Genomic DNA, 27,832 nt, shown 5'->3' with positions numbered 1-27,832 from the left:
CAGCAAGTGAAGAGGCATCCAAACCAAGTCTCGGGACCTAGGTAGGGGTGTGTCGTGGCTGCAGTGGTGGGTCTCAGACAGTCTCAGACAGCAGCCATGCTGACAGAAATATCCAGGAGGCACATTCCAGGCCGAGAGTGACGGTAATGCTGATAGTGTGGTAGTTAGTAGTAACAACTGCATCTATGATTTATGAGGGCCAATATATGCCAAGCACCAGCATCTGGGGGGGCAGTTTGTTTTTTGCACTAACGCTGAGCAGCAGGTGGAGAGTTACTTTTTCCTTGAAATCATTTGCTCAGACAGCAGGCAGGTTCACTCAGCCAGGCAATGCCCCCCAAATATCAGCCAAATTCAGTGGCAGCATTCATTATGGCTACCTTCCTGGGGTTGAAAAAGTTCTCTGGCATCCCTCTGCGGGGAACAGGGATGCTCAGCCTTGTGGGGGTCTCAGAGCAGGGAAGAAGAGGTCAGAGGTCATCCAGATGGCTTGCCAACTCTCACCCTGAGCCCCTCCCAATGGCCAAAGGCCCCTACTTTTCGCAGAGCCCAGCTGGTTGGCATGAGGAGTTTCACGTCAGTGTCCCCCACATAGGAAAAGCAGAGCCCAGCCCCCAATTACCAGGGCCAAAAGTAAGTCATATGTGACATGCCCCCATTCCTTCTGACGTCTGAATCCCTGCACCTGTGCCTACCTCACCACTCCCTTTTTTTCCTACTTGATTACGCATGTCCTACCTGCAGAGCAGCTTGTAAAATTTTGTCTCATACAGAAAGATTTTTAATGACTTCAGTGAGGAAATTCAGACAAAGGGAAGAAAGGAGAAGTAAGATGATGATTTACAGGCACAACAGGTACCACTGAGTCCTCCATGCAGCTCTAAGAAGTGAACTGTAAATTCAGTGCTGAGCTAACAGGCAGGCAAGGGAAAGAGGGCAACAAGATGAGTTCCGCTATCCATTAGATAGCCCCGCCCCCGCACTCCAAGGCCTGCTCAATGAGGACCCCGTGTGGCACCAAAAAGATGTGTCCTCTCCCTTGGAGACCATCTACCCCCTCTCCTGAGGGGCAAACGGGGGATGCTTCAGCCACATTGGCCTTTCCCAAGCCCTTTGGGGTTTCTTCTGCCTTTGCCAACCCTCTTACCCTACCCAGACCCTTTCACCTGATTAGCCCCCACTCTTTCTTCTGAGCTCAACCAATTACACTTCCTCCAGGAAACCCTTCCTGGCACCAGAGTCCCCAACATGTAAAGCAATGTTTGGCTTATAGTAGGTGCTCAATAAATATTTGTTGATTAATTAAATAAGCAAGTGGAAGATTGGATACACACCATCTAATAGGATCCTAACTACTTTCTCTACCTTCAGAGGGGCCAGGGGGAATTCAGGCCTCTTTAGAGAAAAGACTCCTGAGTCGCTGGGGGCCTGGCATCTAGTGACAGGACACCATGGCGGGTTGTCCAGCCTCTGGGTGTGTTTCCCTTTCCTTCCTCCCTAGACATCCATCCACTTCAGCCCACCGGTGACAAAGTCCTTCCCTCTAAGGAAACCAGGATCCCTCCCTCACTCACTCTTCCTGGTCCCCAGCTCTGTGCTAGGTCCAGACGATGCAAAGACTTCCTCTGCTCCTGGAAGAACTTAAGCTGGTTCTCACTGTCCCCCTGAGCTTTCCTTAACAGGAAACATGTCCCCCAGCCAAGATGAGGCCAATGTTTGGGTCAGAGAGCTCTCATCCACAGGTTCCAGCTCCCTGAGGTCCACGCACACATCCTTGCTGAGCTAGACATCTGGATTTTTATGTGGAAGTACCTGACTTTTTAATGCTGGCAACAAATTATCATTTGTTTTATTTTATTTATTTTTGAGAGAATGAGAGCCCGCACGTGTGCAAGCAGGGGAGGGGCAGAGAGAGAGAAAAAGAGAAAGTCTCAAGCAGGCTCCACACTGTCAGCCTGGAGCCCAGTGCGGGGCTCAGTCCCACAAATCATGAGATCATGACCTGAGTGGAAACCAAGAGTCAGATGCTCAATCGACTGAGTCACCCAGGCGCCCCTATCACTTTTTTAACACTGTGCAAGTGTGCAGCTGACCAAACAAGACCTCTCTGATGGCCTGAGGCTGCCATTTGCAGCACTCAGGGCTGGGCCTGAAAGAGCTAAGGAGAGAGAAAGGCAATCCACATAGAGGAATGAGGATTAGCAGGGGCACGGGCTTAGAGGCTGGGAACAAATCCAGTTGTGTCCAGGACAGCGGGATAGAAATGAAGCTTGGCACAAAGGTTATTCTAATATCCAATGATAGCAAACAGCCATTGCAGCAAATAATTGCTGTATAACCCAAGTTTCCCATGCTCTGTGCTTGGCTTTCTCCTATTACGTGATTAATAGAACACACAAATTCCGATTCCAATAGAAGAATTTGTACAAGTGCTGGAGGCTTTTTACTGTGAAGGCACAATTGCTACGCGCATACAATTTTGCACACATTCTTCTCTGCATGGCTCACCACAGTCTACGAGTTACTTTGCTCCCATTTTATTGATGAGGACACTGAGTCTCCTAGGGATGAGATAAATGGCCCAAGTTCATCCACAAACCTGACTCCTCACTCAGATCTCTGTCCTCTGCCTCTTGTGCAAAAAAAGAAATTCACATTAGAAACCCACAACCCCACACGGCTTCTGACATCAATGCCCAGGCACTGTGGTTCTGAATTTTCAAGGCCTTGTTGGCTTTGTCCAGTGATACTTGACACAGAATGTTAATTTTTAATATGCTAAATGGTGAGATGCTCTTTAATCTAAATTGAATCTCCAGCACCATTCATCTCTCACATCACCTTCTGTTGTTTCTGCTCCCCAAAATAGGCATGTTCATTTTCAGCCAGAAGGCAGGGAAACTATGAGATTCCACTCCTGGGAAAAACATGGAAAAACTGTCTAGGTGGATTAGACAGTGGGAGGTCTCACCTGTATGTCCTCAAAACCACTGTCTTTGGATACAAGGTATCAGAGCCACAAGCCCCTATCCTTCCGTCAGGCCAATCCTTCATGTCACCTATGGGGAAACTGAGGCCCCGAGAGGATAAGTGGCTTGTCTGCAGTCATATAGCCCTTCTGCTGTTCCTGTCCTCACATTGACCATCTTACTGATCTCCTCCCCATCTTACTGAAATGCCACCTGTCCAAACAAAGTCTTCCTCCTCCGGCAGGCCATAATTATCACACACACCACCTAAAACTGAGCGACACTAACCAATACCCTCACCCAGTGCCAGGCACAGCACCGGGCACCTTACGCGAGACATCCTGCCAAAGGCCCGCCCAACCCTGTGAAGTAGGCCCTGCTGTTACTCACGTTTTACAGATGAGGAAACTGAGGCACTGAGAGGCGACGCCTCTTGCCGAAAGTCACTCAGACCTGGCATCTGAACCTATAACATCTGAGTTCAAGCCCATCTGAGTTCCTGGGGCTGGGTATCCCCATCTCCAGCTCAGCCCACCTTCTTCCCCTAAGAGGAAGAGGGTGAGCAAGATGTCATGGCCACCATCTGTCATCTCAATCACCCTATGTGAGCACCTCAACACCCAAGGTTCCCATCTTGGGTTTATATACTAGGGTGTTTGTTGTGTGGAAACTGCCTAGAGATTTCTAAGTGGGACTGGCCCTACAGAACACACAAATATTTTTATTCTATGAGCTGTTATTTCTAAAAAACAGAGGAGACCTCAGAACCTGCAGGGAGCAGAGCAGGGCAGGGTGTAGTGCTGGGGAGGGGGAAGCCCAGGAAAGATGAGGAAGAGACAGGGAGGCTGTTCTACTCTGGTGCCTCCCTGCTCCTCCTCTCTCCCCAATCCATAGCCTTGGGGGTTTCACACCAGCAACCCCAGGGCTGAATCTAGCTCACAGATACATTGTATTTCATCCTAGGCTATTTTTAATGGGAAGATTTTACTCAAATTCCAGGTGTCCAGCTTCCCTTGGAAGACTGACAGATCTACCACAGTGGTTCCACATTCTCCCACAAGAGCTAAGACATAATTTCCCCCTTTAAAATGACTGAGATTCTTCATGTTGCCCCAGTCCCCACTACTCCCTGTTGCCCCCCACCCACCTACTTCACTCATTCACAAAAGCTGCTCAGCCCCATGGCTCTGCAGATTTGCAACCCCCTGCCCTGTGCTCTGTCCCAGGACCCAAGATCTCAAAGCCAGTCCCATGAATCCCCAGATGAAAGAACCCCTGAGCTATGACCAGACTTCCAGAACTGGGGAATACCCACATTTTCAACTGGTCACACTCCAGAACGTTTGAATCACAGACCCTCAGAAGATTCAAAGACTCACTCTCTGTGAATCAATCAGGACAGGCCTAGGAGATAGACTGGCCCCAGTTTTGCTAAGCTTCTTCTTAGTGAAGCCCTTATTTATACCAAACCTATGAAGAGTTGTGAATAGACTCCAGCAGGACCACTTCAGGAACCTTGGAACCTGTGGGATCCTTAGGACCCACCCATCCTACTGAACTCCCCTATTATCAAGACTGAGGCTCAGAGAAAGGAACTGGCTGGTCAAAGCCCAGCAAACTGCCATAACAGGCCAGTATTGACTGGTCATAGCCCTTTCCCTCAGAGGCCCCACCACTATCCCCAGTTCTCCTTTCTTCTCTTTATCAAATCCCACTCCCAGGAAAAAGCCTGAAACTCATTCACACCATGGTGTCCAGATCTGATGATGGCTTCCCTCTCCCAGGGAATCTAAAGGAATTGGAGTTTTTATTTCAAGGAATGAAGCCCAAGTGGAATGATTTCAAATGTTGACTATGGGTAGAATTGGACAATTCTTGTCCACACCTTGGAGCGAATGAGTTTGGGAGGGGACTTGCAGACAGACAAACGGAGCAGGGAAGAGGGACGTGGAAGGCACACCCGACCAAACATGTGGCAGGAGGTACACACAAGCCACGCCAGCAGAGGACAGGCCTGATTTGGTTGGGAGGGGGCCAGGTAGTGAAAATGTGGCCGCAAGCATGGCTTGGGGGTCCGATCAAGAGGCCAGAGAGCCAAGCTGAGAAGCATGGACTTTATTCTGGAGGTAGTGCGGAGCCTCCAAAGATTGCTGAGCAGGGAGTAAGGATCGGATTGGTGAGGCAGGGAAAATTGTCTGGAAGTGAAGAAACAGTGGGTTGGAAGCGGGCCGCTATGTCCCGGCCCTGCATGATGAAGACTGCACTTCACCCCCATGGTCCATGAGACAGGCCACTAGCCTCCACTGAGTGTATGCCACACCCCAGGCACCGCTTGACCACGTCCTGTGTGTCCCCTGGGAAGTCAGCACTTCCAGCAGGGTGCTCTGTTTGTGTCTCTCACTGCTCTGTCCCAGTGTCTGGAACAGTGCTGGACACATAGTAGGTGCTCAACAAACACTGACCTAACGAATTCTGTCCTGAGATGCTCACAACCACTCATGGGCTACGTACAGTCGTCATCCCCATCACAGAGGAGGACACTGAGGCTCAGAGCTGGAGGCACAGGCTGGGATTCACACCCAAGGCAGGGGTCTCCAAGTGTGTGCTCGATGAAGAGATCAGGAGGAAATGCAAAGCAGGAACACGGGTGTGGTGGGGGGTGGGCCTGGTGGTGTGTATATGCTTTCTGTCACCCCCATAACAAATGGCTACAGACTGGGTGGCTTTGGGCAAGAGCAATTTATTCTCTCACAGTTATGGAGACCGGAAGTCTGGAAATCAGGTGTCGGCAAGGCCATGCGGCCTCCAAAGGCTCTAGGGGACATTCCCATCCTTGCTTCTTTGGGCGTCTTCATGGCTGCGACGTTCCTTGGCTGGTGGCTGCATCCTGCCATCTCTGCCTCCATCTTCGCATGGCCTGTGCCCTCTGGGTCTGTGTCTTCTCCCTCTGTCACATATGAGGACACTTAACACTGGGTTTAGGCCAAGATCCTTAACTATATCAGCAGAGACCGTTTTCCTTATTTCCAAATAAGGTCACCTTCATAGTTTCCATGGATTAGGATGTAGACATATCATTTTGTGGGGGACCACTCTTCACCCCACTTCATGGTGTCTCTGGCATTTCACAGGAGCCCCCTCTGGGCCTGGCGCGAGTGCTGGGTGCCTGGCTGGTGCCTGCAAGTTTTCTGCTTTGTTTCCACCACCCCACCCCCACCCCCGCTCTGTGCTTCCCCATGGGGCCAGCCCCATTCAGGACGATTCCCTGGAAGCTGAGTGTCTTTCCCAGGCCTCCCAGGCCAACCTTCCTGCATTCTGTCCACAGGTTTGCCGGGCACCGCTCCAGATCTGGAAAAGAGAAAGCAGATTTTTGGGCAAAACTTTATACCTCCAAAGAAGCCAAAAACCTTCCTGCAGCTGGTGTGGGAGGCACTGCAAGATGTGACGCTGATCATCCTGGAAATCGCGGCCATCATCTCCCTGGGGCTGTCCTTTTACCACCCGCCTGGAGAGAACAATGAAGGTAAGACCCCAGCGCCCCACCCTGCACCAAATGTGCACCTGCGGGTACCTGGGACTCAGCCACGGCTCCTCCAGGTGAGGAAATTGAGGCCCAGGGGACAGGGCCCCACCCACAGCCCCCTGTCCCCAGTTTTCCCATGTGCAAGATGCAAGGATTGCACCAACAGTGGAAGGAACTACAGTGAGCATTTATTGAGCACTTACAGTGTGCCGAGCTCTGAGCCCGGATGTCATCTTCCTAAATCCCCATGAGGTAAGGGCCATGATTAGGTGCATTTTAAAGATGAGGAAAACAAGGAACAGAGATGGGCATTAACTCACTCAAGGTCAATGAGTGGGTGCTGGACCTGCTACCACCATGGGTGTGACGGCCCCAGGCTTCCTCCTCCCAGTTTCCCTCTTAGGTCTCATCCTTCATGCGTGTGTGAGACTCAGTATCCACGCGACTCCTCCTCTTTCACGTTCCTATCCCGGAGTTGGTTCACTATCATGCACACACTTGTGAGGCTGACGCCGAACATGTTTTCCCATGTGTGGAGTCCTGGTCTTGAGAGGGCCTCCCAAAATCTGTCCCTGAGTTCTGACTGGGCACACTGCTCCGTTGACAGAGGAAGCACCACCCGCTCATCCAGGGAGGGTTGTGGAGCAGACCTACTCTTGTAGGGAAATTCAGAACTTAGGACTCCGAATGGAGAACTTCAACTTTCCCTCATCTTTTCATTCCAGAAAGAGAGCACCTGCTAACAGCTAGTGCTTTATCAACTCAATGACTCTTTCCTTTATGATGACACAGTCTTTCAAACCTATGTCACATTATAGATAGATAGATAGATAGATAGATAGACACATACTATGGGATCACATAAGATATTTCGTTTTGTTAGATTTTTACAATCTGATTTTTCATTAGTAGGATGTTATAAACACTTGTTATTATTTATGATTCGACATTTTCCTAGTGAATGTGCTACATCAACAGATAATCCTACTATGTTCATTGCTTCAAGCAAGGAAATAAAAAGTGAATAGCTTATAAGAAATAACCATTATGGGCCTCATTTCCCAGATGAGGAGGTGGTCTCTGAAATTCCTTGAACATCTGTCCCCTCACCCCATCCAAAGCCAGAGTTGCCCAAGTCTATTAGTTGCCCAAGTCTAATGACCGAGTCTCTTAGGCCAACTACCTCAATTTTATGCATAATATTACTAAGTTGCTTTTTATCCTGTGTGACTCTTCCCAGAAAGGGTTTAAAGACACAAGAAGGGCACATCTCACAAGATGAAGCTGAACAGAAAAGACAGACAGGAAAGGAATGGAAGCAAATAAACCAACCATATTTCCTGCCATGACTGAGATTTAAATTTGACTTTAAGCTTCCTGGATACCAAGGCAGAAAGGGAATTAGGATGACTTTCTTAGCTCAGGCTATCAACAAGGCAGGAAAACAGTTTCTTTGGTTGGTAGCGTGTCCCCTGACAGTGAATTCTGGGATGAACTTTCACATAAGGCCTTATAAGAGATGCATATTGGGCAACAATCTTCGCAGGAGTTTCACAGAAAATGTAGAAGGCTACACATGGCTACTTGAATAAGCCTTGAACTCAGCTAAAGGTGCAACACACAACCATAATAATAATGATCATTCTTCTAACTATTTGTGTAGCCGGCACTAGTTGGGAGAATTTACAGTAGAAGTTCATTTGATCTTCACAAGAACCCTGTGGGTAGGTGCTGTTATCATCCGGGAGCCGAGGCCCTGAGATAGTAAATGACTCGCTAGGTCACACTCTAGGAAGCAGCAGAAGCATGACTCAGACCCAGACATTCTGGCTTCTGAGCCCACGCTCTATCACTCAGCTGCATTTCCTCAGGAAGGGACAGGACTGAGTCAATGCCCCCCAGGTAAATGGCTTCCTGTGACCCAGTTTAGTGCAAGATAGAGAAGTCAGAGGGCAAATGGTAGAGGGGGTTCCCGTGAGAGAACGGATTAGCTCCAAGTGCATGCCAGGAGGAGCCTTCCCACACACAGCCCTCCAAACAGAGGGCTGCCATCTCTTCCCTTCTAGAGACATGGAAACCAAGGCCCAGAGAGGGGAAGAACCTACCCAAGGTCACACAGCTTGTTAGGCAGTAAGGCTCGACTTTCAATCCAAGTCTTCTAGTTCTTTCCACTGCCCCTCCCTATCTCTAGCTGAGACACTAGCTCAGGCCAGGCCTGGGTGGATGAGGGCAGCCACTGCACATATCCCAGCACCAGAGAGTGAAGTTCCTGCACTCTGTGGCTATACGTTCTCCCCAATGCCCAGGTTCTGGCCTGAGCTCTGAGTTCTGGACCTTCCATGTTGCCAGGCCCACCGCCCTGCCAAGTCAGACTGAAGCTTCATCAGTCGTGTACAGAAGGATGCTGGTGATGGGTTTACAAACCGTAGAGCCTTGTGGCACCCACCGCACTTTCCTGTTTGCTTCCTTGACTCAGAGTCCTCCAGATACTTGGGGGAAGTCACACAGCATGTTCATGACAGAGCTGGGATTGGCACACCAGTGTTCCCAACTCCCTGTTCATGGCAGCTCCCCTAGTGTCAGAGTGCCAGCAGAGTGACAGGCACATAGTAGGTGTTTAGAAAACGTTTGTGTCTCTTCTAGTTTCGAGGGCCCATATTTGATGCCGGGCCCTGGTAACCTTCTAGCAAGTCACTTTCCCATTTTACTGATGGACAAGAAGAGTAGGCCCAGAGAGGCCAAGAAGTTCCCTGAGGTCACACAGACAAAAGCCGAACCTTACAAAGCCCCAGGTCCAGGGAGAGCAGCTGCGGGCTGCTCAGAACCTGTTCCTGCCCCAGCCCAAGGGGCCCCAGAGGAGACCTCAGCAGGGTCTGCCCAGTGCCCCCCTTCTTTCCATTTCCCCATCCCTTTTCCCTGATTGCATCTGGGGCAGCAGGAATTGTTCCCAGGGTCCAGCAGTTCCTGGTAGCTGAAGGCCTAACCCAGCAATCCACAGCCCCATTCTGGCCCACCCAAGGCACAGAGTGACCATCAGACAGTTCTCAGAAGGAAGGAAAAACAAATGGGCTTTGGCCAGCAGAGTTCCCTCAAGGACCCAAAGGGCTTCTTGGTATAGAACCAGCAAAGGCAACAGGCAGGGTTGGGAGTCAAGGGAACAGAGTGTGAACCCTGCTCAGCTACCACCCCCTTGGCTTCCAGAAGCCAGTCCAGGGAGAGTAGCTCATGCAAAGGAGACCATTTATCTTGTACCCAACAGATGCCAGGCCCTTACTAGGCCCTGGAGTCACAAAGTCATCCCACATTACAGCTGTCCAAACTGAGACTCAAACAGACCAAGTCACTTACCCAAGGTCACACAGCAGAGCCTGGATTCAAAGTCAGTCTTTACAATTCCAGACCCCAAAGGCTTTTCATGGTCCTGGGCTATCTCTGAGTGTCCTAAATGCTGCAGTGACTGCTGTCATCTGTAAATGGGGGGGGGGGGGGACACCAATGAAATACACAACAGGGAAAGAATAGTCTTCCCATTTACAAAGCACGTAGCAGAGGCAGAGTAATAAAAGTCCCATAAAGCAAAGAACTGGGGCTCTGTATCTCAAGTCACTCCCCTGAAGCCCAAAAGAGCGCATTTCCATGGATTGGGTTTCTGTTTAGAAAGATTCGCCTGTGTTTCCCAGGTTTGGGGCTTCTGGTGTCATTCATGATGGTGGAGGGGTGCCCTTGTATGCCTCCCCTGGTCATCGCAGCTGAACTCCAGCTGGACGCCTCCATAGCTTGGGGCCCCAGGCTCCATCCAAGGCTAGCTGTGAACTTGAATGCATTTAGGCACTCTGCACACCAGATGACAAAAAAACAGCAGCTTTCACTCTTTGTTGGCTATGTGCTCAGGAGGGTGAGTGCTTTACATAAAGGCTCTCCCTCTGTCCTCTCAGCCACCTTCGAGGGAGTGTCTGTCACCACCCCCATTTTGCAAATGAGAAAACTGAGGCACAGTGGTTAAGTAGCCCGGTCATAGGCACCCAGCAGTGCCTGAATCACAGCTGGGATTCAAGCTCAAGGCTGGCCCGATGGCAGTTACATTAGCATGATTATGATTATCATCAGCACTAAAGGCTGGTCCAGTTAAGCAGTTTAAGATTATTGCAAAAGTCTGAAATTTCAAAAGAAAAAAAGAGTGACATAGAGGACCTTGTGCAGTGATGTGGTTGTTTACTAGTCTGCAGAGTGTGACTTGTTTGGTCAAAGCTGTGGAATTTCACCAGGAGTGATACATACTGCTGGGCCACATGATTCTTTACCGTCCCAAGCTTAGGCCCACCAGCTAGCCTGGACCTCCACCCCTCCAGGGGCTGGAAAACATTCCCTGGTACCACTTGGCCTTCTGGTCATGTTGCTTCTGACCCTCTGGCTTCCCAGAAGCTCCTGCTGGGATCTCTCAAAACTGTTCTCTCTTCCTTGGGGCTGAAGTGGACTTCTAGACAGTTAGCCAAGGGTCTTTGGCAACGTGAGGCCAGCACATGGCAGAGGAGGCCACTGGGCTCAGGGACAGTAGGCGGACCAGATCCAGATTCCAGGCCTGGATTCAAACTCCAGATCTGCTGTATGACCCCAGGTGAGTTGCCAGCCCTCTCTGAACCACTTCTCTTGGTCAGCTTGAGAACTAAAGTGAGTGCTTGGCACAAGTCACTTGTGAATGGTCCAGTCTCCTGCCCTGCCACCACAAAAGGGAAGCTCTCTGAGTTTTCCGGGGATGGATAGTCTGATGCTACTCGGGTCACTTTCCATAGAAAGGGCTGTTCACCACCTCCTGGTGGAGAAAAGGGGCTGGGCTAGTCCTGGCTGTCACACCTACCTTGGCTGTTCCCTCACCTCTCTGAGCCTTAGTTTCCTCATCTGTAAATGGAGGTAACTCTCCCTCTCTGGGTCCTTTGGGGGACACAGGAGGCAGGGTGCATGGAGGGGCTTGGAAAGACCCTAGGACCTAGTACTGCATGGGCAGGGCCTGAGGCTTTTGTATCAGATAGGCCTGCTTTTTTCTTCTTCTGTTCACATGGTGGGCCTGGCAGGCCTCAAGCAGTTTGGGGAACCAGACTGGGATGTTCAACAGTGCAAGAGTGTATGGGATCCACGGTCACTGTAGGACAGATGAGCAGCCTACAGCCTAAAGGGTGGCATCAAGTCCAACCAGAGATGCAAAAGGGCTGTGTGCTAAGCTCTAGGTGGGGCTTTCACCTTCCTCTCCTGGAACCTGGAAGGAGGTCTCTGTGACTCCAGTTTTGCAGAGGAGGACACTGCAGCACAGAGAGGACAGTGAGTTACCCAGGATCACGCAGGGGCAGTGGCAGAATTAGAACCAGCTCGTTGGAGGTCAGGCCCAGCACTGTGGTTCCTGCCCCCCAGCCTGCTGTCTGCAGGCCTGCCTCACAGTTGATGGAAGAATGGAAAGAAAGCACATCAGCCAAACTGCCCTCCAGACCCTGATCAATACTGACCACCTTCGTCCTGTTACATCCTCACTTTTTCTCTTTCTTCGTGAATCAGGCCTGTCCTCTGTGCTGGGTCTGTGCTGGAGCCACCATGGACCTTACCTCACTGAAGTTCATCCCTCACAATAGGTCCCCCAGACAAAGAATATCCATCCCTTTTTACAGATCTGAAAACTGAGGTTCAAAGAGATGGAGTCGTTTGTCCAAGATCCCACTCCTAGAACCAACACAGAAAACTGAAGGGCTCACCACCCAGACACGTTGGATAAATTGGATCGTGTTCATCCAGTTATCAACGTTTTTTACTTGGGGAGCTGGGATTTAAATCCAGGCCCATGAGGCCCCTCCTGCCTGGCTGACCCCACCCTGCCTGCTTCCTTCTGCCCTCTGCAGGATGTGCGACAGCCCAGGGAGGGGCAGAGGATGAAGGGGAGGCGGAGGCGGGCTGGATTGAGGGGGCGGCCATCCTCCTCTCTGTCATCTGTGTGGTCCTGGTCACGGCCTTCAATGACTGGAGCAAAGAGAAGCAGTTCCGGGGCCTGCAGAGCCGCATTGAGCAGGAGCAGAAGTTCACCGTGGTTCGGGCTGGCCAGGTGGTCCAGATCCCTGTGGCCGAGATTGTGGTTGGGGACATCGCCCAGGTCAAATATGGTAAGTGTCCCAGCCACAGAGCCAGGTGCTAGAGCTAGAGTCTGGGCAGAGGCGGGACAGGACAGGCAGACCCAAAGAGGCTGGCCCAGGGAAGGGGGTTGGTTCCTGAAAGCTAATCCCAAGGCAGGATGTCTTCTGAGATCCTTTGGGAGGTATAAGGCTACTTCCTGGAGGAGGTAGGATTCCAGAATCCTGAAAGTCAGAAATGGCAGATACATGGCACATGTGCTACCACTCTCAAAACCTCCACCTGTAACAGACATTACTAATCAATCACAATTCAAAGCCTAGATACAGAAGCCTTCTCAACATAATGCTCCAAGGACCACTGACACTCAGAATGGGTTTATGAGACAAAATCCCTTTCCCATCTATAATTGAGCTATTGATGGATGGTTGTTGGGCTAGAGAGGGTGTTGTAGGGAGTGGACGTGGATGGGCCTGTGATACTACCGTGGAGAGAGTGGGCAGGCTGGCTAGTGCCAAAGGGGGTATAGGTGAGATATGTCCTGGGTAAGTAGAGGCAGACGATGGGGAAGAGATTGGAGTTCCCTCTTCACTCCACCTTAGGGGGCTTGGTTTCCTCTGATAAAGTGGCCTGTCACAGGGTCTCCTCAGCCTAGCCAAGAGAGACTAGTCCCTCCTAGAAGAATTTCCCAAACTGTAGTTGAGACCAGAGAATGAATCATTGAGAAAACTGGGCCCCAAATCCACACCAGGCCAAGAGAAGCACTTTATAAACAGAAGTACAAGCCCACTCGAACTAGGACTGTTCTTGGGCCCAGCCTCAGCCCTCCAGGCCTTGCGCCATTCACCTTGGCTCCAGTCTTCAGCTGCCTATTGGCCTGTGATGAGTGCCATCTTGGTTCCAACACCCTGGGAGCTCTAGGCAGCTGGTCCCCAATGGTGAACTTGACCTTGCAAACACACCTTCAAAGGAATGTTCCCAGACCCTCCAGCCACCTGAGACCCTGCTAACTCGATTGCCCTTCCTACCACCAGGTGACCTCCTCCCTGCTGATGGCCTCTTCATCCAGGGCAATGACCTCAAAATCGACGAAAGCTCCCTGACAGGAGAGTCTGACCAGGTGCGCAAGTCCGTGGACAAGGACCCCATGCTGCTGTCAGGTGAGATGTGGCCCAACGGTGGGTCACTCCCATTGCCAGTTCCTGCCTCTATGCTGTGGGGGGCACCTGTGGCCCCTTCATGAGGCTGGAAGTTCTCAAAGACTTTGTTCCTTGGCTTCAGATCTCCAGCCAGCTCAGCCCCAAATGACAACTCCCTCCCTTTCCCCCCAGCAACCGTACTTTGAGCCTACTGTGCACTTAGCACTGCTCCAGGCCCTGGGGATAGTGCAGTAAAGAAAATCGACAGAGAATCCCTGCCTTCATAGAACTTACTTTCTAGTGACTTAGTCTTCTGAAAAGTCAAACACGAGAGGCTGTTCTTATCAGGGATAGGGAAGGATTGATCGGGTGACAGTTATGTTCAATACCTACCATGCGCCAGGCACTGGGCTGGGTACTGGGGATACAGCAATGAATGAGGCTGACAAGGCCCCTGCCCTGAGAAGCTTGTGGTGCAGTGAGAAGCCCCAGACATTGTGAAAACTCCAGAAGGTGGTGGGTCTATGATGAAAATAAAGCAGAGCGATGGAAGGCAGGTGGCTGCGGGGGGCGGGGGGGCCATGTTTGAGGTGAGGTGTGCACGATGAGAGAGAGCCGGCCTAGTGACTATTTGTGGGGAACGTATACGAGGGAACAAGTGCAAAGGTCCCGACGCAGGAGGAAATTGAGTAAAATGGACGGGGTGGAGGGCCTCGATGCCAGCTCTTGAAGAGTTAGTTTAGAAATGTTCTAAGTGTGACAAGGGTCATCTGGAATAGTTTTAAGCAGTGAACTAGTCACATTGCATTTGTAAAATCTCATTCTGGCTGCTGCAGGGGGCAAGAGAGGAGGTAGAGAGACCTTGCAGAGGTGAGGCACCTGCTGGATGAGACAGTCCCTTCGAGGGGACACACAAAAGGTCTCATTGCTCAGCGCGGCTCGGGAAACATCCTCTGAGAAGCTGCCCTGGGCCAGGCCCCCACAATGATTCTGAGCCTCCTCCTGACCATGAGGGCCTCCAGCCTGTAGACTGCAAACAGCTCATTCCACAGTAGAGGAGTGAGAAGACACAAGAAAGCCAGAAAAGGGACAGAACCACTTAAATTGGAATTGAGCTGGGTTTTAAAGGGTGAGTAGGAGCTTGCCAAGCAGAATTATAGAGGAAGGGCCTCAGAGCAGAGGCAAATGTGTGCAGAGACACAGAAGTCTGAAGGAATATGGGATGTCCTAGCAATACACAGAGGACAATCAGCAGGTCTGCAGGGTAGGATGGGAGAAAGGAGTGAGAATCGGAGCTGGGGCATTTATTTATCCAGAACATACGTAACCAACATTTGTTAGGTAGCTCCAGTTTGCCAGTGGTTGGTGGGACAAGTAAGGTCCCTACCTTCCTGGAGCTTAAAATCTAGTAAAAAGAAACAGACAATAAAGGAACAAGCAAGCAAATATGTAAGATAATTTCAAATATTCAGATGACGTTATACCACTGTAATGAGATAGAGGCTCTGAGAAAGGGAACAGGAATCTTTTTGGTCAGGGAAGGCCTGTCTGAGGAGGTTTCTTGTGAGCTGAAACCAGCAAAACGAGAAGAAATAACACTCCAGGTAGAGGGACAGGAAGTGCAAAGGCTCTGGGGACTAGGAGGTCATATAAAGCCTTGAACGCCTTCTTGGAACTTAGGGCCACATCAGGGTTCATGTCACTGAGGCTCTGGTTCTGACCTCTGAGATAAAGTGGTTGACAGAGAGGCAATCATCCTTGGGAGAAGTGGCCTGGTGGGTCATCTGGATCAGCAGAAGTCAAGTGGAGGCACTGGGCCTGAATGGATGGGTGATGAAGGTTCCAGACAGTTTGGAGAAGGGAGAGGAGGGATAGTTACATCACAGGAGGCTAAGAAGATAAAATGTTCAGAATCACTGACTTGGTGCATCACAGACCAGCCAAGGAGATGGGCACAGGTGCAGGGAGACTCTGGAAAAGACACAGACAGGGCAGAGATGGGATGGGAAGTCAGCTAGCCAGCCCAAGTCGAACCAACTGTTTGGGCCTTTACCTATACATCTAACTGGAAGCCCAGGTAAATAGTGTAGGCCCTGGGCCTCCAGATGTCACGAGATAACAGCCAAGGTGTCTTGGGATGCCCCTGTGGGCAAGATACAGCAGGATGTGCTAGGGGCCAGGAGATTTGGGTGGGTTTGTGCTGATTGGTGGGTTGCTGGTAATCCAGTGGGAGGTTTCTGGGCTTCTCTGGAGCTCTATCCTGTTTCAGCATGGAAAGTATGCCTGTCAACTTTGCAGAGACCATGCATGAGTGCAGGGGGATGGCAAAAAGAAAGCAAGAGTCAGGACCCACCAAAAATGCCAGAGTGCAGGGTGAGCTTGACTGTGAACTGTAGTGCTGACATTCTGAAACATATCTGCATGGGGCTGGGACGGCCGAATGACTCACACAGGCTCACAGGGAATGGGGGGGTGAGAAGAGGGTATAGGCAGCCCTACAGAAAGCAGTCTACAGAAAGAGAAATTCTGTAACAAAACCATTCTAGGACAAAAGAGGCTGCCTGGCAGCTGGTGAGTTCCTGGTCACGGTTTGTGTGTAAGCAGGCCTGGACAGGCTGTGGGGTGTTGGGGGTGTTGTGGAGTGGACCCAAGCACCGAATGGGCACTGCATTCAATGCCCTCCCAGGCCTGAGAGTCACAGATTCATCACACCCATCCTCACCTTGTACCTCTGCTACAGGTGCACCTTGCTTTGTTCCCTCTGCCCTGCCCCTGCTGAAGTGGCTCCCCACTCTTAGATGGCCCTCTCCCTTCCTTGTTACACATTTAACTCCTGTTCATCTGCTCAGGCTCCACCCCCTCCAAGAAGCCTTCTCTGCCCACCACTGCCCGTGGGCAGTCACCCCCATACAGCATGGCACTCACACACATTTCAGCCCATGACACCCACTCTGTGCTTGGCCCTTTCGAGCACAGCCCCGTCATGTTGACCGAGTCTCTCACCGTGCAAACCATCTCAGATAAGGTAAAGAGTAAAATTCTTCCAGTTCTGCCTCCCAAAGAGATCTAATGATGTCACTCTTATGGGCCCCTTCCATCCTTGGCCTTATGCAGATAAACACACACCATCACTGTTGGGATGCCCTTCTTCGTGGATCCTCTCTCCCAGACAGGTCCAACAGCCAGAAGCCCTGAGCGTGAGGCTACCAGGAGGTCATGCCCTGCCCATCCGTGGGTCCACATGGCGTGGGGGCTCAAGCACTGTCTGCCAGAGAGAGAAAAGAGGCTGGGGCTCTTGTAGAAAAAGCTGGGTGGGGCTGGACTGAGCCAGATCTGGGCTTTGGAATGAACTCACTGTGTGGCCTTGGGCCATGTCGCTCCACTTCTCTTGATCCATGAAGACAGTAGGGATGTTCTGGTGTGTGATGTAGGCGAAGCCCCTGCCTAGCCCAGTGCTAGCTGAGGGATGCCCACAACAGGTTGGTTCCCTTCCCTATTCCTCAGATGGAGCCTGGGCTTGGGAGTGAAAGACGTCTAGGTTCAAATCCCCACTGCTCTCATTTGCTAGGAGCCCCTGGACAAGCTTCTTAACCTTTTGGAACCTCCATTTCCTTGCTTATAAAATGGGTTGACCCCAGCTCACGAGTCTTCTTTCATCTTGACTATCTCCCCCTTCCTCCTCTCTGAGATCTGCCCCATCCAGCTCCTCCCCACCTTCAGCCTGCATGAGCCTGCCTCCTCCAGGGGATTTTCCTCGATTGTTCTGAACTCTGGAGAACTGCCATTTGGATGCTTGTTTTTGTGCATGGACAGACACCTTGGACACCTTCCCTGTGCCGGGAAGCCTTGTTGGGCCTTCCAGTTGAATGACCCCTGGGGAAGACAGGGACCTGGCTGGGGGCACCTGCAGGGTCCTCATGGTAGCTCAGAAACCCCCCTCATGGCATCTGGCACAGTGGTTCAACCTAGAGGAAGGCAAGGAACTCTCTGCTGCTGGGTCACTTGGCCCAGCCGTGCCCAGCCTGTGACCCTGGACAGGTCTGTCCACCTCCCTGAGCCCCAATGTTGGGAGACCCGCTCTGTGCAGTGGGGGAGTTGGTCAAAGGCCCTTCCCCTCCCCCCCGCCCCCTGCCTACCCCACAGGGCTGTTGTGGGGACCACACGCATGGATGGACGGGACTATCTTTTGCAAATGGTACAGGCGTGAGGTGCTGTGTGGTGGGGAGCAAGGACAGCATTTGGAGGCAGAACACCCAGGTCCCAGACCTCTGTCAGCTCCACCTATGACCTCTGCCCCGCAGGTCCTCAGCCTCTCCATCTGACAAATGGGGACAGACCTGCCTTCAGAAAGACTCAGATGTCCCCAGTGCTCAGGCACAAAGAAAATCCAATAACGGCCTGGAGCTCGTCTCCCAAGATGGACAGGTAGACCCAGGCCTGTGACTGAGGTGTCTCCGGGCCAGGCACGATAGAATGCTTACGGGTCGCAAGCTCCCACCTCCATGGGGTCGGGCAGGGAGAGCGTGGGTGCCACACCAAGAGCATGACTACTTCTGGCTGCTGCCTGCAGAAGCACCCTGGCCCCAGTGTGGCTGCAGCGTCCTCTGTACAAGGGGAACCAGAAATCCAGCTTTCGTGTACAATCTCCCAGTGTTCAACTGTTGGCAAGAAATTCCCATTTTTTAAAAGCCTGTGTGTGTGATCAAGCAACATATGGGTGAGCCCTGGAGTACAAACTCTGACCTGGGCCTTTTTTTTTTTTTTTTTTTTTTTTTTTAGTTTTGTACTTTAAGATAATTTCCAACTTTCAGGAAAGTGGCAATACTGGTACAAAGAACACCTGAACGCCCTTCCTTCTGATTCAACTGATGTTACCATTTTTGCCCCATTTGTTCTCAGGAGGCTCATTCTGTCTTGTGGTCGTGATGGCCCTTTGGCCCCTTCACACTTTATGTGTATCTCCTTTTTTTAATTTTTACCATTTATTTATTTTTGAGAGACAGAGAGAGACAGAGTGTAAGTAGGAGAGGGGCAGAGAGACAGGGAGACACAGAATCCAAAGCAGGCTCCAGGCTCTGAGCTGTCGGCACAGAGCCCGACGCGGGGCTCGAACCCATGAACTGTGAGGTCATGACCTGACCTGAAGTCAGACGCTCAACCGACTGAGCCACACAGGCGCCCCACTTCGTGTGTCTCTCCTAAGGAAAGGATATTCTCACACATAACCACAGCACAGCTAGCAATTCAGGAAACCCAACATTGATGTAATACCGTTAACTAATATTCTGTACGTATTTGTGTCCATCAACGGTCCCCACCGCATCCTCCTGGCTGGGACCCAGTGTAGGCCCTGTGAGGCGTCTAGATGTCCAGCCCCTTCTGCCTCCTTTGACATAACAGCTTCCGTTCATGGAACCCCGTGGTCTCTCATGCCCCCAGGTCATGAATCCCTGTGAGAGCCCCGTGGAAGCAGCGAAATAAATGAGAAATAAATACCCAGACTTGTGATTCGGCAGCCTTCCTGGAGATTCGCTGATCCCTAGAGAACTGTGGTCTGGTCTGGATTTACACATGGGGAAACTGAGGCCCAGAGCAGGAGTGTAAAGCGCCACAGAAGGCAGGGCCAGAGCGAGACCCCAGCCCTCCAGCCTCCTAGCCCCAAGCTCTTCCCGTAGCCTCTAGGCACAAGCCCACCTCTGAGGACACTGTGACTTTATGACCCAGCAGCAAGGCCTGTTTGAGATGTTTATCGTAAATTCCACTGGGAAACCAGCGACCAGGCGCCATCTATGTGGCCGGGAAAGGGGCAGGAGCCAGGGGGCCAGGGCAGGGGGGGGTGTCCCCAAAAGCAGCAGGGCCCAGGTCCAGCCAGGCCCATTGGCTCAGCCCCCTGCATGACCCCCCACCCACCTCCACCACCCCTGGAGCCAGAGTGTTAACAGCACGAAGTTGCCCAGGACATCGGCAGACCTTCTCAGGCCTGCTGCCCCACCCTGCCTGCCAAGCAGAAGGCCAGGCACGGAGAGCCAGACCTGCCGCCATTGCCGCCGCCTCCAGGGAGCCTAGGACGACACCGTGACTGCAGGAAGTCCCAGTCTGCTGCTCGGCCCGCGCTCTCTCCATTACACTACCCTGCCTCTTCTCCATGAGAGGCAGCGGGGTGTAGTGGATAGAGCACGGGTTCAAGTCCCGGCTCCACCGCTCACAGCTGTGTGACCTTGGGCCACCACTCCACCTCTCTGAGCCAGAGAGGCCATGGGGAGGGGAGGGGCTTGGGGTTGTACTTGCACCAAAACCTACCTCACAGGGCTGTTGTGAGGAGGACAGTCTTGTGGGCGCTGAAATGCTTTGCAAACTGTCTAGTGCTCTGCAGGCATGTGTTATTACTGTTATTAACTGCGTTGATAACAATAATGATGAAGGAACTGCTCCTGGGCTGGGAACCACATTGGCTTTGCTCGGAGCCTGTGCCTGGAGGCAGATGATAATTCCCAGAAAGGCCAGAAATGGCCTTTATCCTTTCTTCATATCTCTACCCCCAGAAAGAGACCTTTTAGGAGGTAAGACCTCTCTTCTCTCCCGTCCAGAAAGAGGCCTGGGAAGTCAGAGCCAGAAGAGCGAGGAGCCCTAGGTTTGAGCCCCCAGCTGTGCCCCATGTACCCATGTACCTCATGTAACCATGCCCTCATGTACCCATGAGGTACACCGTGCAACCTCAGTCAGTCATTTGCCCTCTCTGGGCGCAGAAGCCCCACTCTGTAAAACTAGGCCCCTCCAGCTCTGCCACCAGAGGCTCAGTGCACCCCACTTGCCATTACATAAGGCTTCGGGCCCGAGACAGCTGACATCTGGACGAGGCACAGTGGGGACTGTCTCCTGCTGCCCAGAGCTAGTCTGAAGCAGAGATGGCCTTTGAGCCAGCAGTTGGGAAGGTTCTGGCCCACCCTCTGCTGCCTGTGTGGGGAGGAGATAAAGGTTCAGGTGGAACGGGACAGGCCATCTGGTTGGTGGAACACCCAGCGTTCCCTGGGCCTGAGCTCCTTCTGTCGTGGACGGACGGCCTCTGGGTGGCTGACATAGTTTCCCCTCCATTCTCCTGCCTCCGGCTTCACTACAGGCCTTCCCAGTGAGGTGGAAAGAACTGGCATGACACCCTCAGTCCACCCTGGCCCTCTCCCCCCAGGCTGAATGCGGGGATGACCTCCCCGGGCTGCTTCCCTGTCTGTAGAAATGGGGTGATGATGGTCGCTCACAGGGTGATTATGACAGCCAAGTGGAAAAAGCAGCTCAGACAGTATTTGCACAAGGGACTGCTCACTAAATACTAATTGTCTCCCTCCCTGCCCTGGAAATGCTTCCAGTGGCTCCCCAATGAACACCCAGCAGAGACCCAGCTCTGCAGCCCTCTCTCCACTCAGGCCATTACACCGTCCAGCTTCTCTCTTGCTCCTCCTCTCACGACCCTGAGCGGCTATCGCGCTATCCCACCTCTCCATCTTTGCCTGGGCTGTGCCTGACCCCGCCCCCCGCCAGCCCACCGGGCCCTAGGTCTCTCTTGTCTTGCGTCGTCATTGATCTGTGTTCCTGTCTGCTCCCCTCACCCCAGCTGGACTGTGAGCTTCTGGAGGGCAGGGACCTCCCTTTGGGCCCTGCCGGCGTTCTACCACATCTGTCCGTCAAGTAAATGAGCATGGTGTGTGCAGAAAGTGCCACACGTGGTCAGTCTGTCTGCACGAGCCTCTACTGGCCCCATCCAAACCAAGATCCAAACTCCCAAGATAACAGCCTTTTAATGGAGGCTGCCCTACGCCACCCAGGAGTGGCCCTTGTCTCTCTGGGACCCTGGGTGCCCAGACTTCATCACTCGGAGCTGATGACCTAACATAGACCACCCATTTTACAAAGGACAGACCGAGGCCCAGAGGGGAGAGGGCTGGTCTCAGGTCACACAGGAAATCAGAAGTAGACACCAGACCGGTTCCCAGGTCCCACCCTCCCCTGAGCTCAGGGCTCTCTCAATTTACCCACCCCCCCGTGTTTGTGTATTCTGAGGGGCTCTGTGAGACCTACAGGAGGTGGAGGCTGCAGGATGATGGCAGAGGACCACAGACAGTGAGGTCCTGGTGCAAGGCTCTGCTGGGAGCCCCAAACCTGAAGGGTTCTCACCTCCGCCTCTCCCCAGAGACCCTGCCATTTTCCTGTGGAAGATTTGGTCAACCTTGACCAATATGCCCGTGGCTCCACCACAGCTGCGGCCCTTGGGGTTAAACATTGCCCTTTGTGGGGTAATCTGGGGCTGGGGTATGATAGCTGAAGGGGGTGACCTGGTCCATTCAACTCCTCCTCTAGTAGGAGGGTGCAGCCAGCCCCTGGGAGGGGAGAGGGACAGCCCAGTGAGGCGTGGGGATGAGTGCTAGGCAGGGATAAATCTGACCCTTTGCAAAACCATAAGGACAGTGTATGAAGGGTGTGGAGATTTTCCATAAATGTAACATGTACCCACCACAGAAAATGCAAAGCGAGGAGGCAGCAGTAAAAAGGGGCTGGAGTTTCCAGCTATGAGCTGGGCTCTGCTAAGAGGAGACTCACAGTCCGAACCTACAGCAAGTAGCTCACAGCCTATGGGGGAGCCAGGCCTGGAAACATCCCCAGGGGAAACTGCAGGGGGTGGGGCAATCCAGAGGAGAGAGAAAAAGTCCCCTTGTGGGGATCAGGGAAGGCCACCTAAGAGGGGCATTTGTCCCAAGCCAAGAGGAGGAGGTTTTGGACCAGAGGAGGGAGAATGCCACTTGGGGGTGGTAACTGGGTGAGCAAAGGTGGGAGGCTGAACACAAATTTCCAGTCAGCTGCCCGCTCGCAGGGCAGAGGCCACAGGGCAGAATCGGAGGTCAAGGGTCTGGAGCAGGCTGGGGTCTCATCCAAAGCCTGCTGAGTGGTGTTTGGATTTTGGAGATGATGTCAGGGGTGTCTGGGCTGGGAGACAGTGGTTAGAGCCGTGGCGGGGGGAACCGCTGGGGCACAGGGGGAGGGAGGACCAGGGCAGGGGCGGCTGATGCCCCCAGCTCTCTTGGCCCGTCTAATGCTGGGGCCTGGAGGCCCACCCTGAGGCTCATCTGAGGCTGAGCAGGCATGTGCTGCACCTTCACCCCGTGTCCCCATATCCTGTGTCCTGTGTGGTGCCCCCTTGGCTTCCTCCTCCCTCCTCCCTACCTCCTGAGGCACAGCTACCAGCTCCCTACTGTGATGGGAGTGATTAGATTAGAAGGTGATTTGGGGTCTGATTATCTTGGGTGGAAATTGGCCCCCTATGTGTTTTTCCATCCTGCTTAGGGCTGGGGAGGTGGGGAGCGGCATCCTCATTACCAACGAGGCAGAGAAACTTCCTCAGAATACATTTGAGACCAGGGTATGAGGGCCTGGCTTCCTGGGGTGGGCGCTGGTAGGTGACAGAGAGGATAGGCTCAAGAGAGAGGGGAGAGTTCAAATCCCAGCTCTGCCCCCACCAGCCAGTGACTCTGGGCAAGCCGCTTCTCCCTTAGCCTCAGTTTCCTCCTCTGTAAACTGAGGGCCGGTGTGAACTCTAATTAAATAATGGTGTGTGAAAGGTTTGACTCGATGCCCGGCCCACAGTAGGTGTCCTACAGAGGTCAGCACTGGCCACTGCCCCTGCCATCTGTGCTCTGAATTAGTGCACTGTGCTCCTCACCTTGAAGGATCTGGTGACCCCACCCCCACATGACCTCTCCATGCCCCAGGCTCCTTATCTGTCTAATATTGCTGCTGTCGAACTGTCCCCCGCCCACCCCACACAAACTGAGCCAGTACGCAAGAAATCTTGTCAGCAAGTTACTGTAATTACCAGGGTCCTGTCAGTGGGCCCTGGTGTTCCCAGTTAGTGCCTCTTGGGCAAGTAGATGGGCTCCAGAGTCGGCCTGGGCTGCTTGGCCTCTAGTCAGTGTCTGAGCTCACCCTGTGGTCCCCACTGTGCCCTGCCCAGAGATGAAAGAGTGCTGTCCTTCTGTCCTTAGAATGAACAAGGAGCCAGCTGACCATGTGGGTTCTGCTACAGCTCACCGGGCGGCATGCCCCTTCTGGGAGCCTTCGTGCCTTGGTTCACCCATGCACGGTCAGACTGACCTTTACCCACCATGAAGAAACTCACTGGAGAGTGTCCATCTGTCTGCCTGTAAAGCACTTTGAGATCATGAGATCTTAGAGGGCCAGAGGCTAGAACACACATATACACACATGCGCACACATATGCCTGTATACACATGGGTGCATACACATGCACACCAGCACATGCACACACACAATCTCAGGATATCGCTCAGGTCCTAGAACAGAAAAGGAGTGGGTGAAACCTTTTGAAAGGTGAAAATAGATTCCTTTCTTGAGGAAAATGTTGTAAGGTAGATGTTTCTTGAGTTTGCTGACCTAACCTTCAGGTCTAAAGCAAACCGGAAAACAGAAAGCTGCTAGAGACAAGTCACCCCGAAAACAGGGAGAAGTGGCCAGCAGTCTGGAAGAAAAAGAAGGAAAAACTCTAAAACGCAGAACTGAGTTCAAGAAGCAACTCATCAGGGCTTTTTAGCATCCGGGTCGGTGTCTGTGGCCATTGGGCTCAGCCCCTGTCTGGTTCCTACTGTGTGGCCTGTGGATGGCCTGAAATGCTCCAGCCAGGCTGGGATGCTCACCTCTCTGCCGGAGAAGGAAATACATGCTGCATTGAAGAAAGATTTCTACCCTGGGTAGTAAGGATTTATATTTTAAAAAAATAAAGGTGCCCAAAAGTCCAAACTTCACTTACCTAGGTTCTTTACTAAATAGAGGGACCACTGGCAGGACGGAAGGTGCCTCCTCACGTGTTCCCTGGAGACTTCTGCATGTGACCCCACACAGGCCATGCAGGTTAACTCTTTCTGTGAGTGACCTGTCTGTCTGTGAAAGCTCCTGGGACACAGTGATGTGTCCCCAGCACCAGCCTGAGGATAGAGGGCTGGCTTCGCTGTATCTCCTCTGTCGGAACCCAGGCTGCCGTAGTGGCCATCCCCTCCCCAGGCTGGGTCCCAGCCGCCCTCCCTGGACTCCCCTTGTTTCCCCAGTGAGGTCACAGCCAGCTTCAGTGGGTTTGTTTGGTTTTTTTCCTGCAGTTTTTCTATCATGGCAAAATACACATGATGTGAAATTTACCATTTTAACCCCTCTCAAGTATACAGGTCAGTGGCATTACATCCATTCACACTGTTGTGCACCCATTACCACCATCCATCTCCAGACCTCTTCATATTGCAAAACTGAACTTCTAGAGCCGTTGAATGGGAACACCACCCCCACCATAAGTTCCCCACTCTGGCCCCTGGCAACCACAATTCCACTGTCTCTGTCTCTGTGAATTTGAGTGCTCTATGGAGCTGCTGTACTGGAATCCACCATAGACGTCCTTCTGTGACTGGTGTATTTCACTGAGCATAATGTCCTCAAGGCTCATGCCTGTACCAGAATTTCCTTCCCTTTTAAGGCCAAATAATACTCCATTGTATGTATACAGCACACTTTTCAGCAGATTTACCTTTGCGTTTAATCCTCACTCTGGTACAGAGTCCCCCGAATGAACCTTGGACAGGCTGCCCTCTGATCCTGCACGGTGGAGGGGCCTGTGCAAAGTGCAACTGACACAGAAACCCCAAAGATGAATAAAAGTGGAGCCACTCTGACAAGAGGCCTCCCTCACCCCGCACAGCCAGCCCTCCTGCCCCTCAAAAGAATTCCAGGGCCTTTAAACCAGTTTGAGGGGCGCCTGGGTGGCTCAGTCGGTTAAGTGTCTGACTCTTGATTTCGGCTCAAGTCAGGATCTCACGGTTCATGAAATCAAGCCCTGCATCAGGCTCTGCCCTGAGAGCGCGGAGCCTTTTGGGGACGCTCTCTCTTCCTCTCTCTCTCTGCCCCCCTCTCTCAAAAATAAACAAAGAAACTTTAAAAAAAAAAATTTTAAAGCCCAGTTTGGAAATCCTAAAATTCTACAAAAGGGGTTCTTAACCTTTCTTTCACCGAGGAGCCTGGGGAAGTCTGGTGTCCTCAGAGATGCCACCCCTAGTCGGAATAAAGCTTTAAAATGCATAAAATAAAATACATTGGATCACAAAGGAAGCCGATGATATTGAAATAATTAAAATAATAAAAAATGTGTGTGATAGAGTAATGTGCTTCTTTGTGCTTGTCAGCACACTAATGACAAGAACCAGCGGTCAGTCTGATAGCTGCCTTACTTGTAAAATCAGGATGAGTGAATGACTGCAACAGCTATAAAGTCGCATGACAAAGAACCTGTCATATTTGTACTACATGTAACGGCGTTGCGGGCGACTAACACTCCTGGGGTCGGTAGCCTATGTCATGGTGAAAATGCTAACTTTCAGTTAGACGGTTGTGAACACCAAGATGTCATTGTCTTCTCATGCAAGTTCACAGAGCCCTGAGTTCTTTCCCAGATCTTTGGGAGGGAGTGGACCCCATTTTAAGCAGTCCTGTCTAGTCCTGTCTAGGACAGAGTGGGGAGGTGGCTCTCTAAGAGAAGGTAGTAGGTGGTAGACGTAGCAGGGTTTGAGTCCCAGGCCCATGATAGCTCTGTCCCAAGGGCATAGTTTGAACCCTAATCATGGGTGGTACCCCAGGACCTTGGCAGACAGAGCCAGGAGCTTTCTGGGACCCAGTTCCTTCCACTCCTCTGGGGAGGGGGCTTGGGCCCATGCAACGGTAACTTGGCTTTTGTCCCCCTCCCCAGGGACCCACGTGATGGAGGGCTCTGGACGGATGGTAGTGACTGCAGTGGGTGTGAATTCTCAGACTGGCATCATCTTTACCCTGCTGGGGGCTGGCGGTGAGGAGGAAGAGAAGAAAGACAAGAAAGGTAAGCGCAACCCCCTCACAGACCAGGAGAGGAGCTCTTCAGGTCACTTTTTTTTTTTTTTTTTTTTTTTGTCGTTTATTCATTCACTCAACAAAATAGTTATTGAGTGACTTTTATGTCCATGCCCTGTGCCAACAGCTGTCTCCTGCATCCTTGAGGCCCTGCTTGGGCCAGGAGGGTTCTGTCTGTTCCATCTCCAGGGTCTTGTCCCAGTCTCTGTCTGTCTGGTCATGTCATGGAGTACCCTCCCGTCAGGCCAGGCCCAGGGCACTGAGCACTTTGTTGAGTCTCCAGCCTTGAGTGTGACCTGGTCCCATCATCAGGCCTGATACAGAGTCGAAAGCCCCACCTGCACTCACTCCTGCCACTAGTCTCAACTCCACAGAGCAGGGCTGCAAACCCACCCAGCACTGACTCAGCCCAGATGTGGGCAGAAGAGATTCTGGGGAATGTGGCTAAACTCATGGTTTCCTCCCCTATCCCCCCAGAGCTGGCACCTTGCCTGGGTTCTAGCTCCTCTGCCACTTTGGAAACAAGATTCCTACTCCCTGGGCTCCCCCTCGGTGCAGCGAGCCGGTAGCCTGGCTACAAGTGCCTCTCAGAGCAGAGGGAGGGATGCACGGAAGACCCTAGAAGCCCAGGCCCAAATCCAAAGGCCCAGGCCTCTGGCCCTTGCACAGCCAGCTCCTTACCCAACACCTAAAGTCAGTCTCAGGGACAGAACCCTCTCACATCTTCAGTCTTTTGTCCTATCTCCTTCCCCAAGCTCCAGAGGAGGGTCCACAACACCCACACCATCTGGGGTCCAGGGGAAGAAGATAAGAATGCTCTCCTTGAGTTTTAGGGACAGGCCTGCTACCTCCAGCTCTCCTTGGCCGACCAGGCCCAGAGCCTGGGTCACAACCAAAGGTTGCTTGTTCCTAAGGGTAATACCTTATATTTTCTAGAAGGGTCTCCCTAAGATTATGGCAGCCCCAGCAACATGAACAGTGGAGCTAAGCTGTGATCTGAGAAATCCAGAGGTGGGAGAGAACCTGTCTCAGGAGACAGCTGAGGTTGAAGCTGAGGACACAGTCCTTGTCAAGAGCCCCAGAGGGTGTCAGGACAGTGTTCACACAGTGACGTAGAAGCTGTGGCCAGCTCTGGCCCCAGGGTACAGATGGTGGGGCAGATATGGGCAGTG

At 52.2% G+C, this 27,832-nt stretch overlaps 1 protein-coding gene across 15 annotated transcripts in view; it reads left to right on the top strand.

The window, feature by feature from the left end:
* ATP2B2 (ATPase plasma membrane Ca2+ transporting 2) overlaps positions 1-27,832 on the top strand; it is a 388,293-nt gene that overhangs the window by 297,738 nt on the left and 62,723 nt on the right. For all 15 annotated transcript variants that reach the window (XM_043588121.1, XM_043588117.1, XM_043588115.1 and 12 more), the window contains 4 exons: positions 6,295-6,492; positions 12,375-12,632; positions 13,635-13,760; positions 26,524-26,649. In XM_043588121.1, the coding sequence (XP_043444056.1) occupies positions 6,295-6,492; positions 12,375-12,632; positions 13,635-13,760; positions 26,524-26,649 (708 nt within the window). The remainder of the gene's footprint in view (positions 1-6,294; positions 6,493-12,374; positions 12,633-13,634; positions 13,761-26,523; positions 26,650-27,832) is intronic.

This window comes from Prionailurus bengalensis, chromosome A2 (genome assembly GCF_016509475.1).
Source record: "Prionailurus bengalensis isolate Pbe53 chromosome A2, Fcat_Pben_1.1_paternal_pri, whole genome shotgun sequence".
NCBI classification, from domain to species: Eukaryota; Metazoa; Chordata; class Mammalia; order Carnivora; family Felidae; genus Prionailurus; species Prionailurus bengalensis.
Note: the sequence above shows the minus strand (reverse complement) of the source record. Positions and strands in the feature narration are given on the sequence as shown.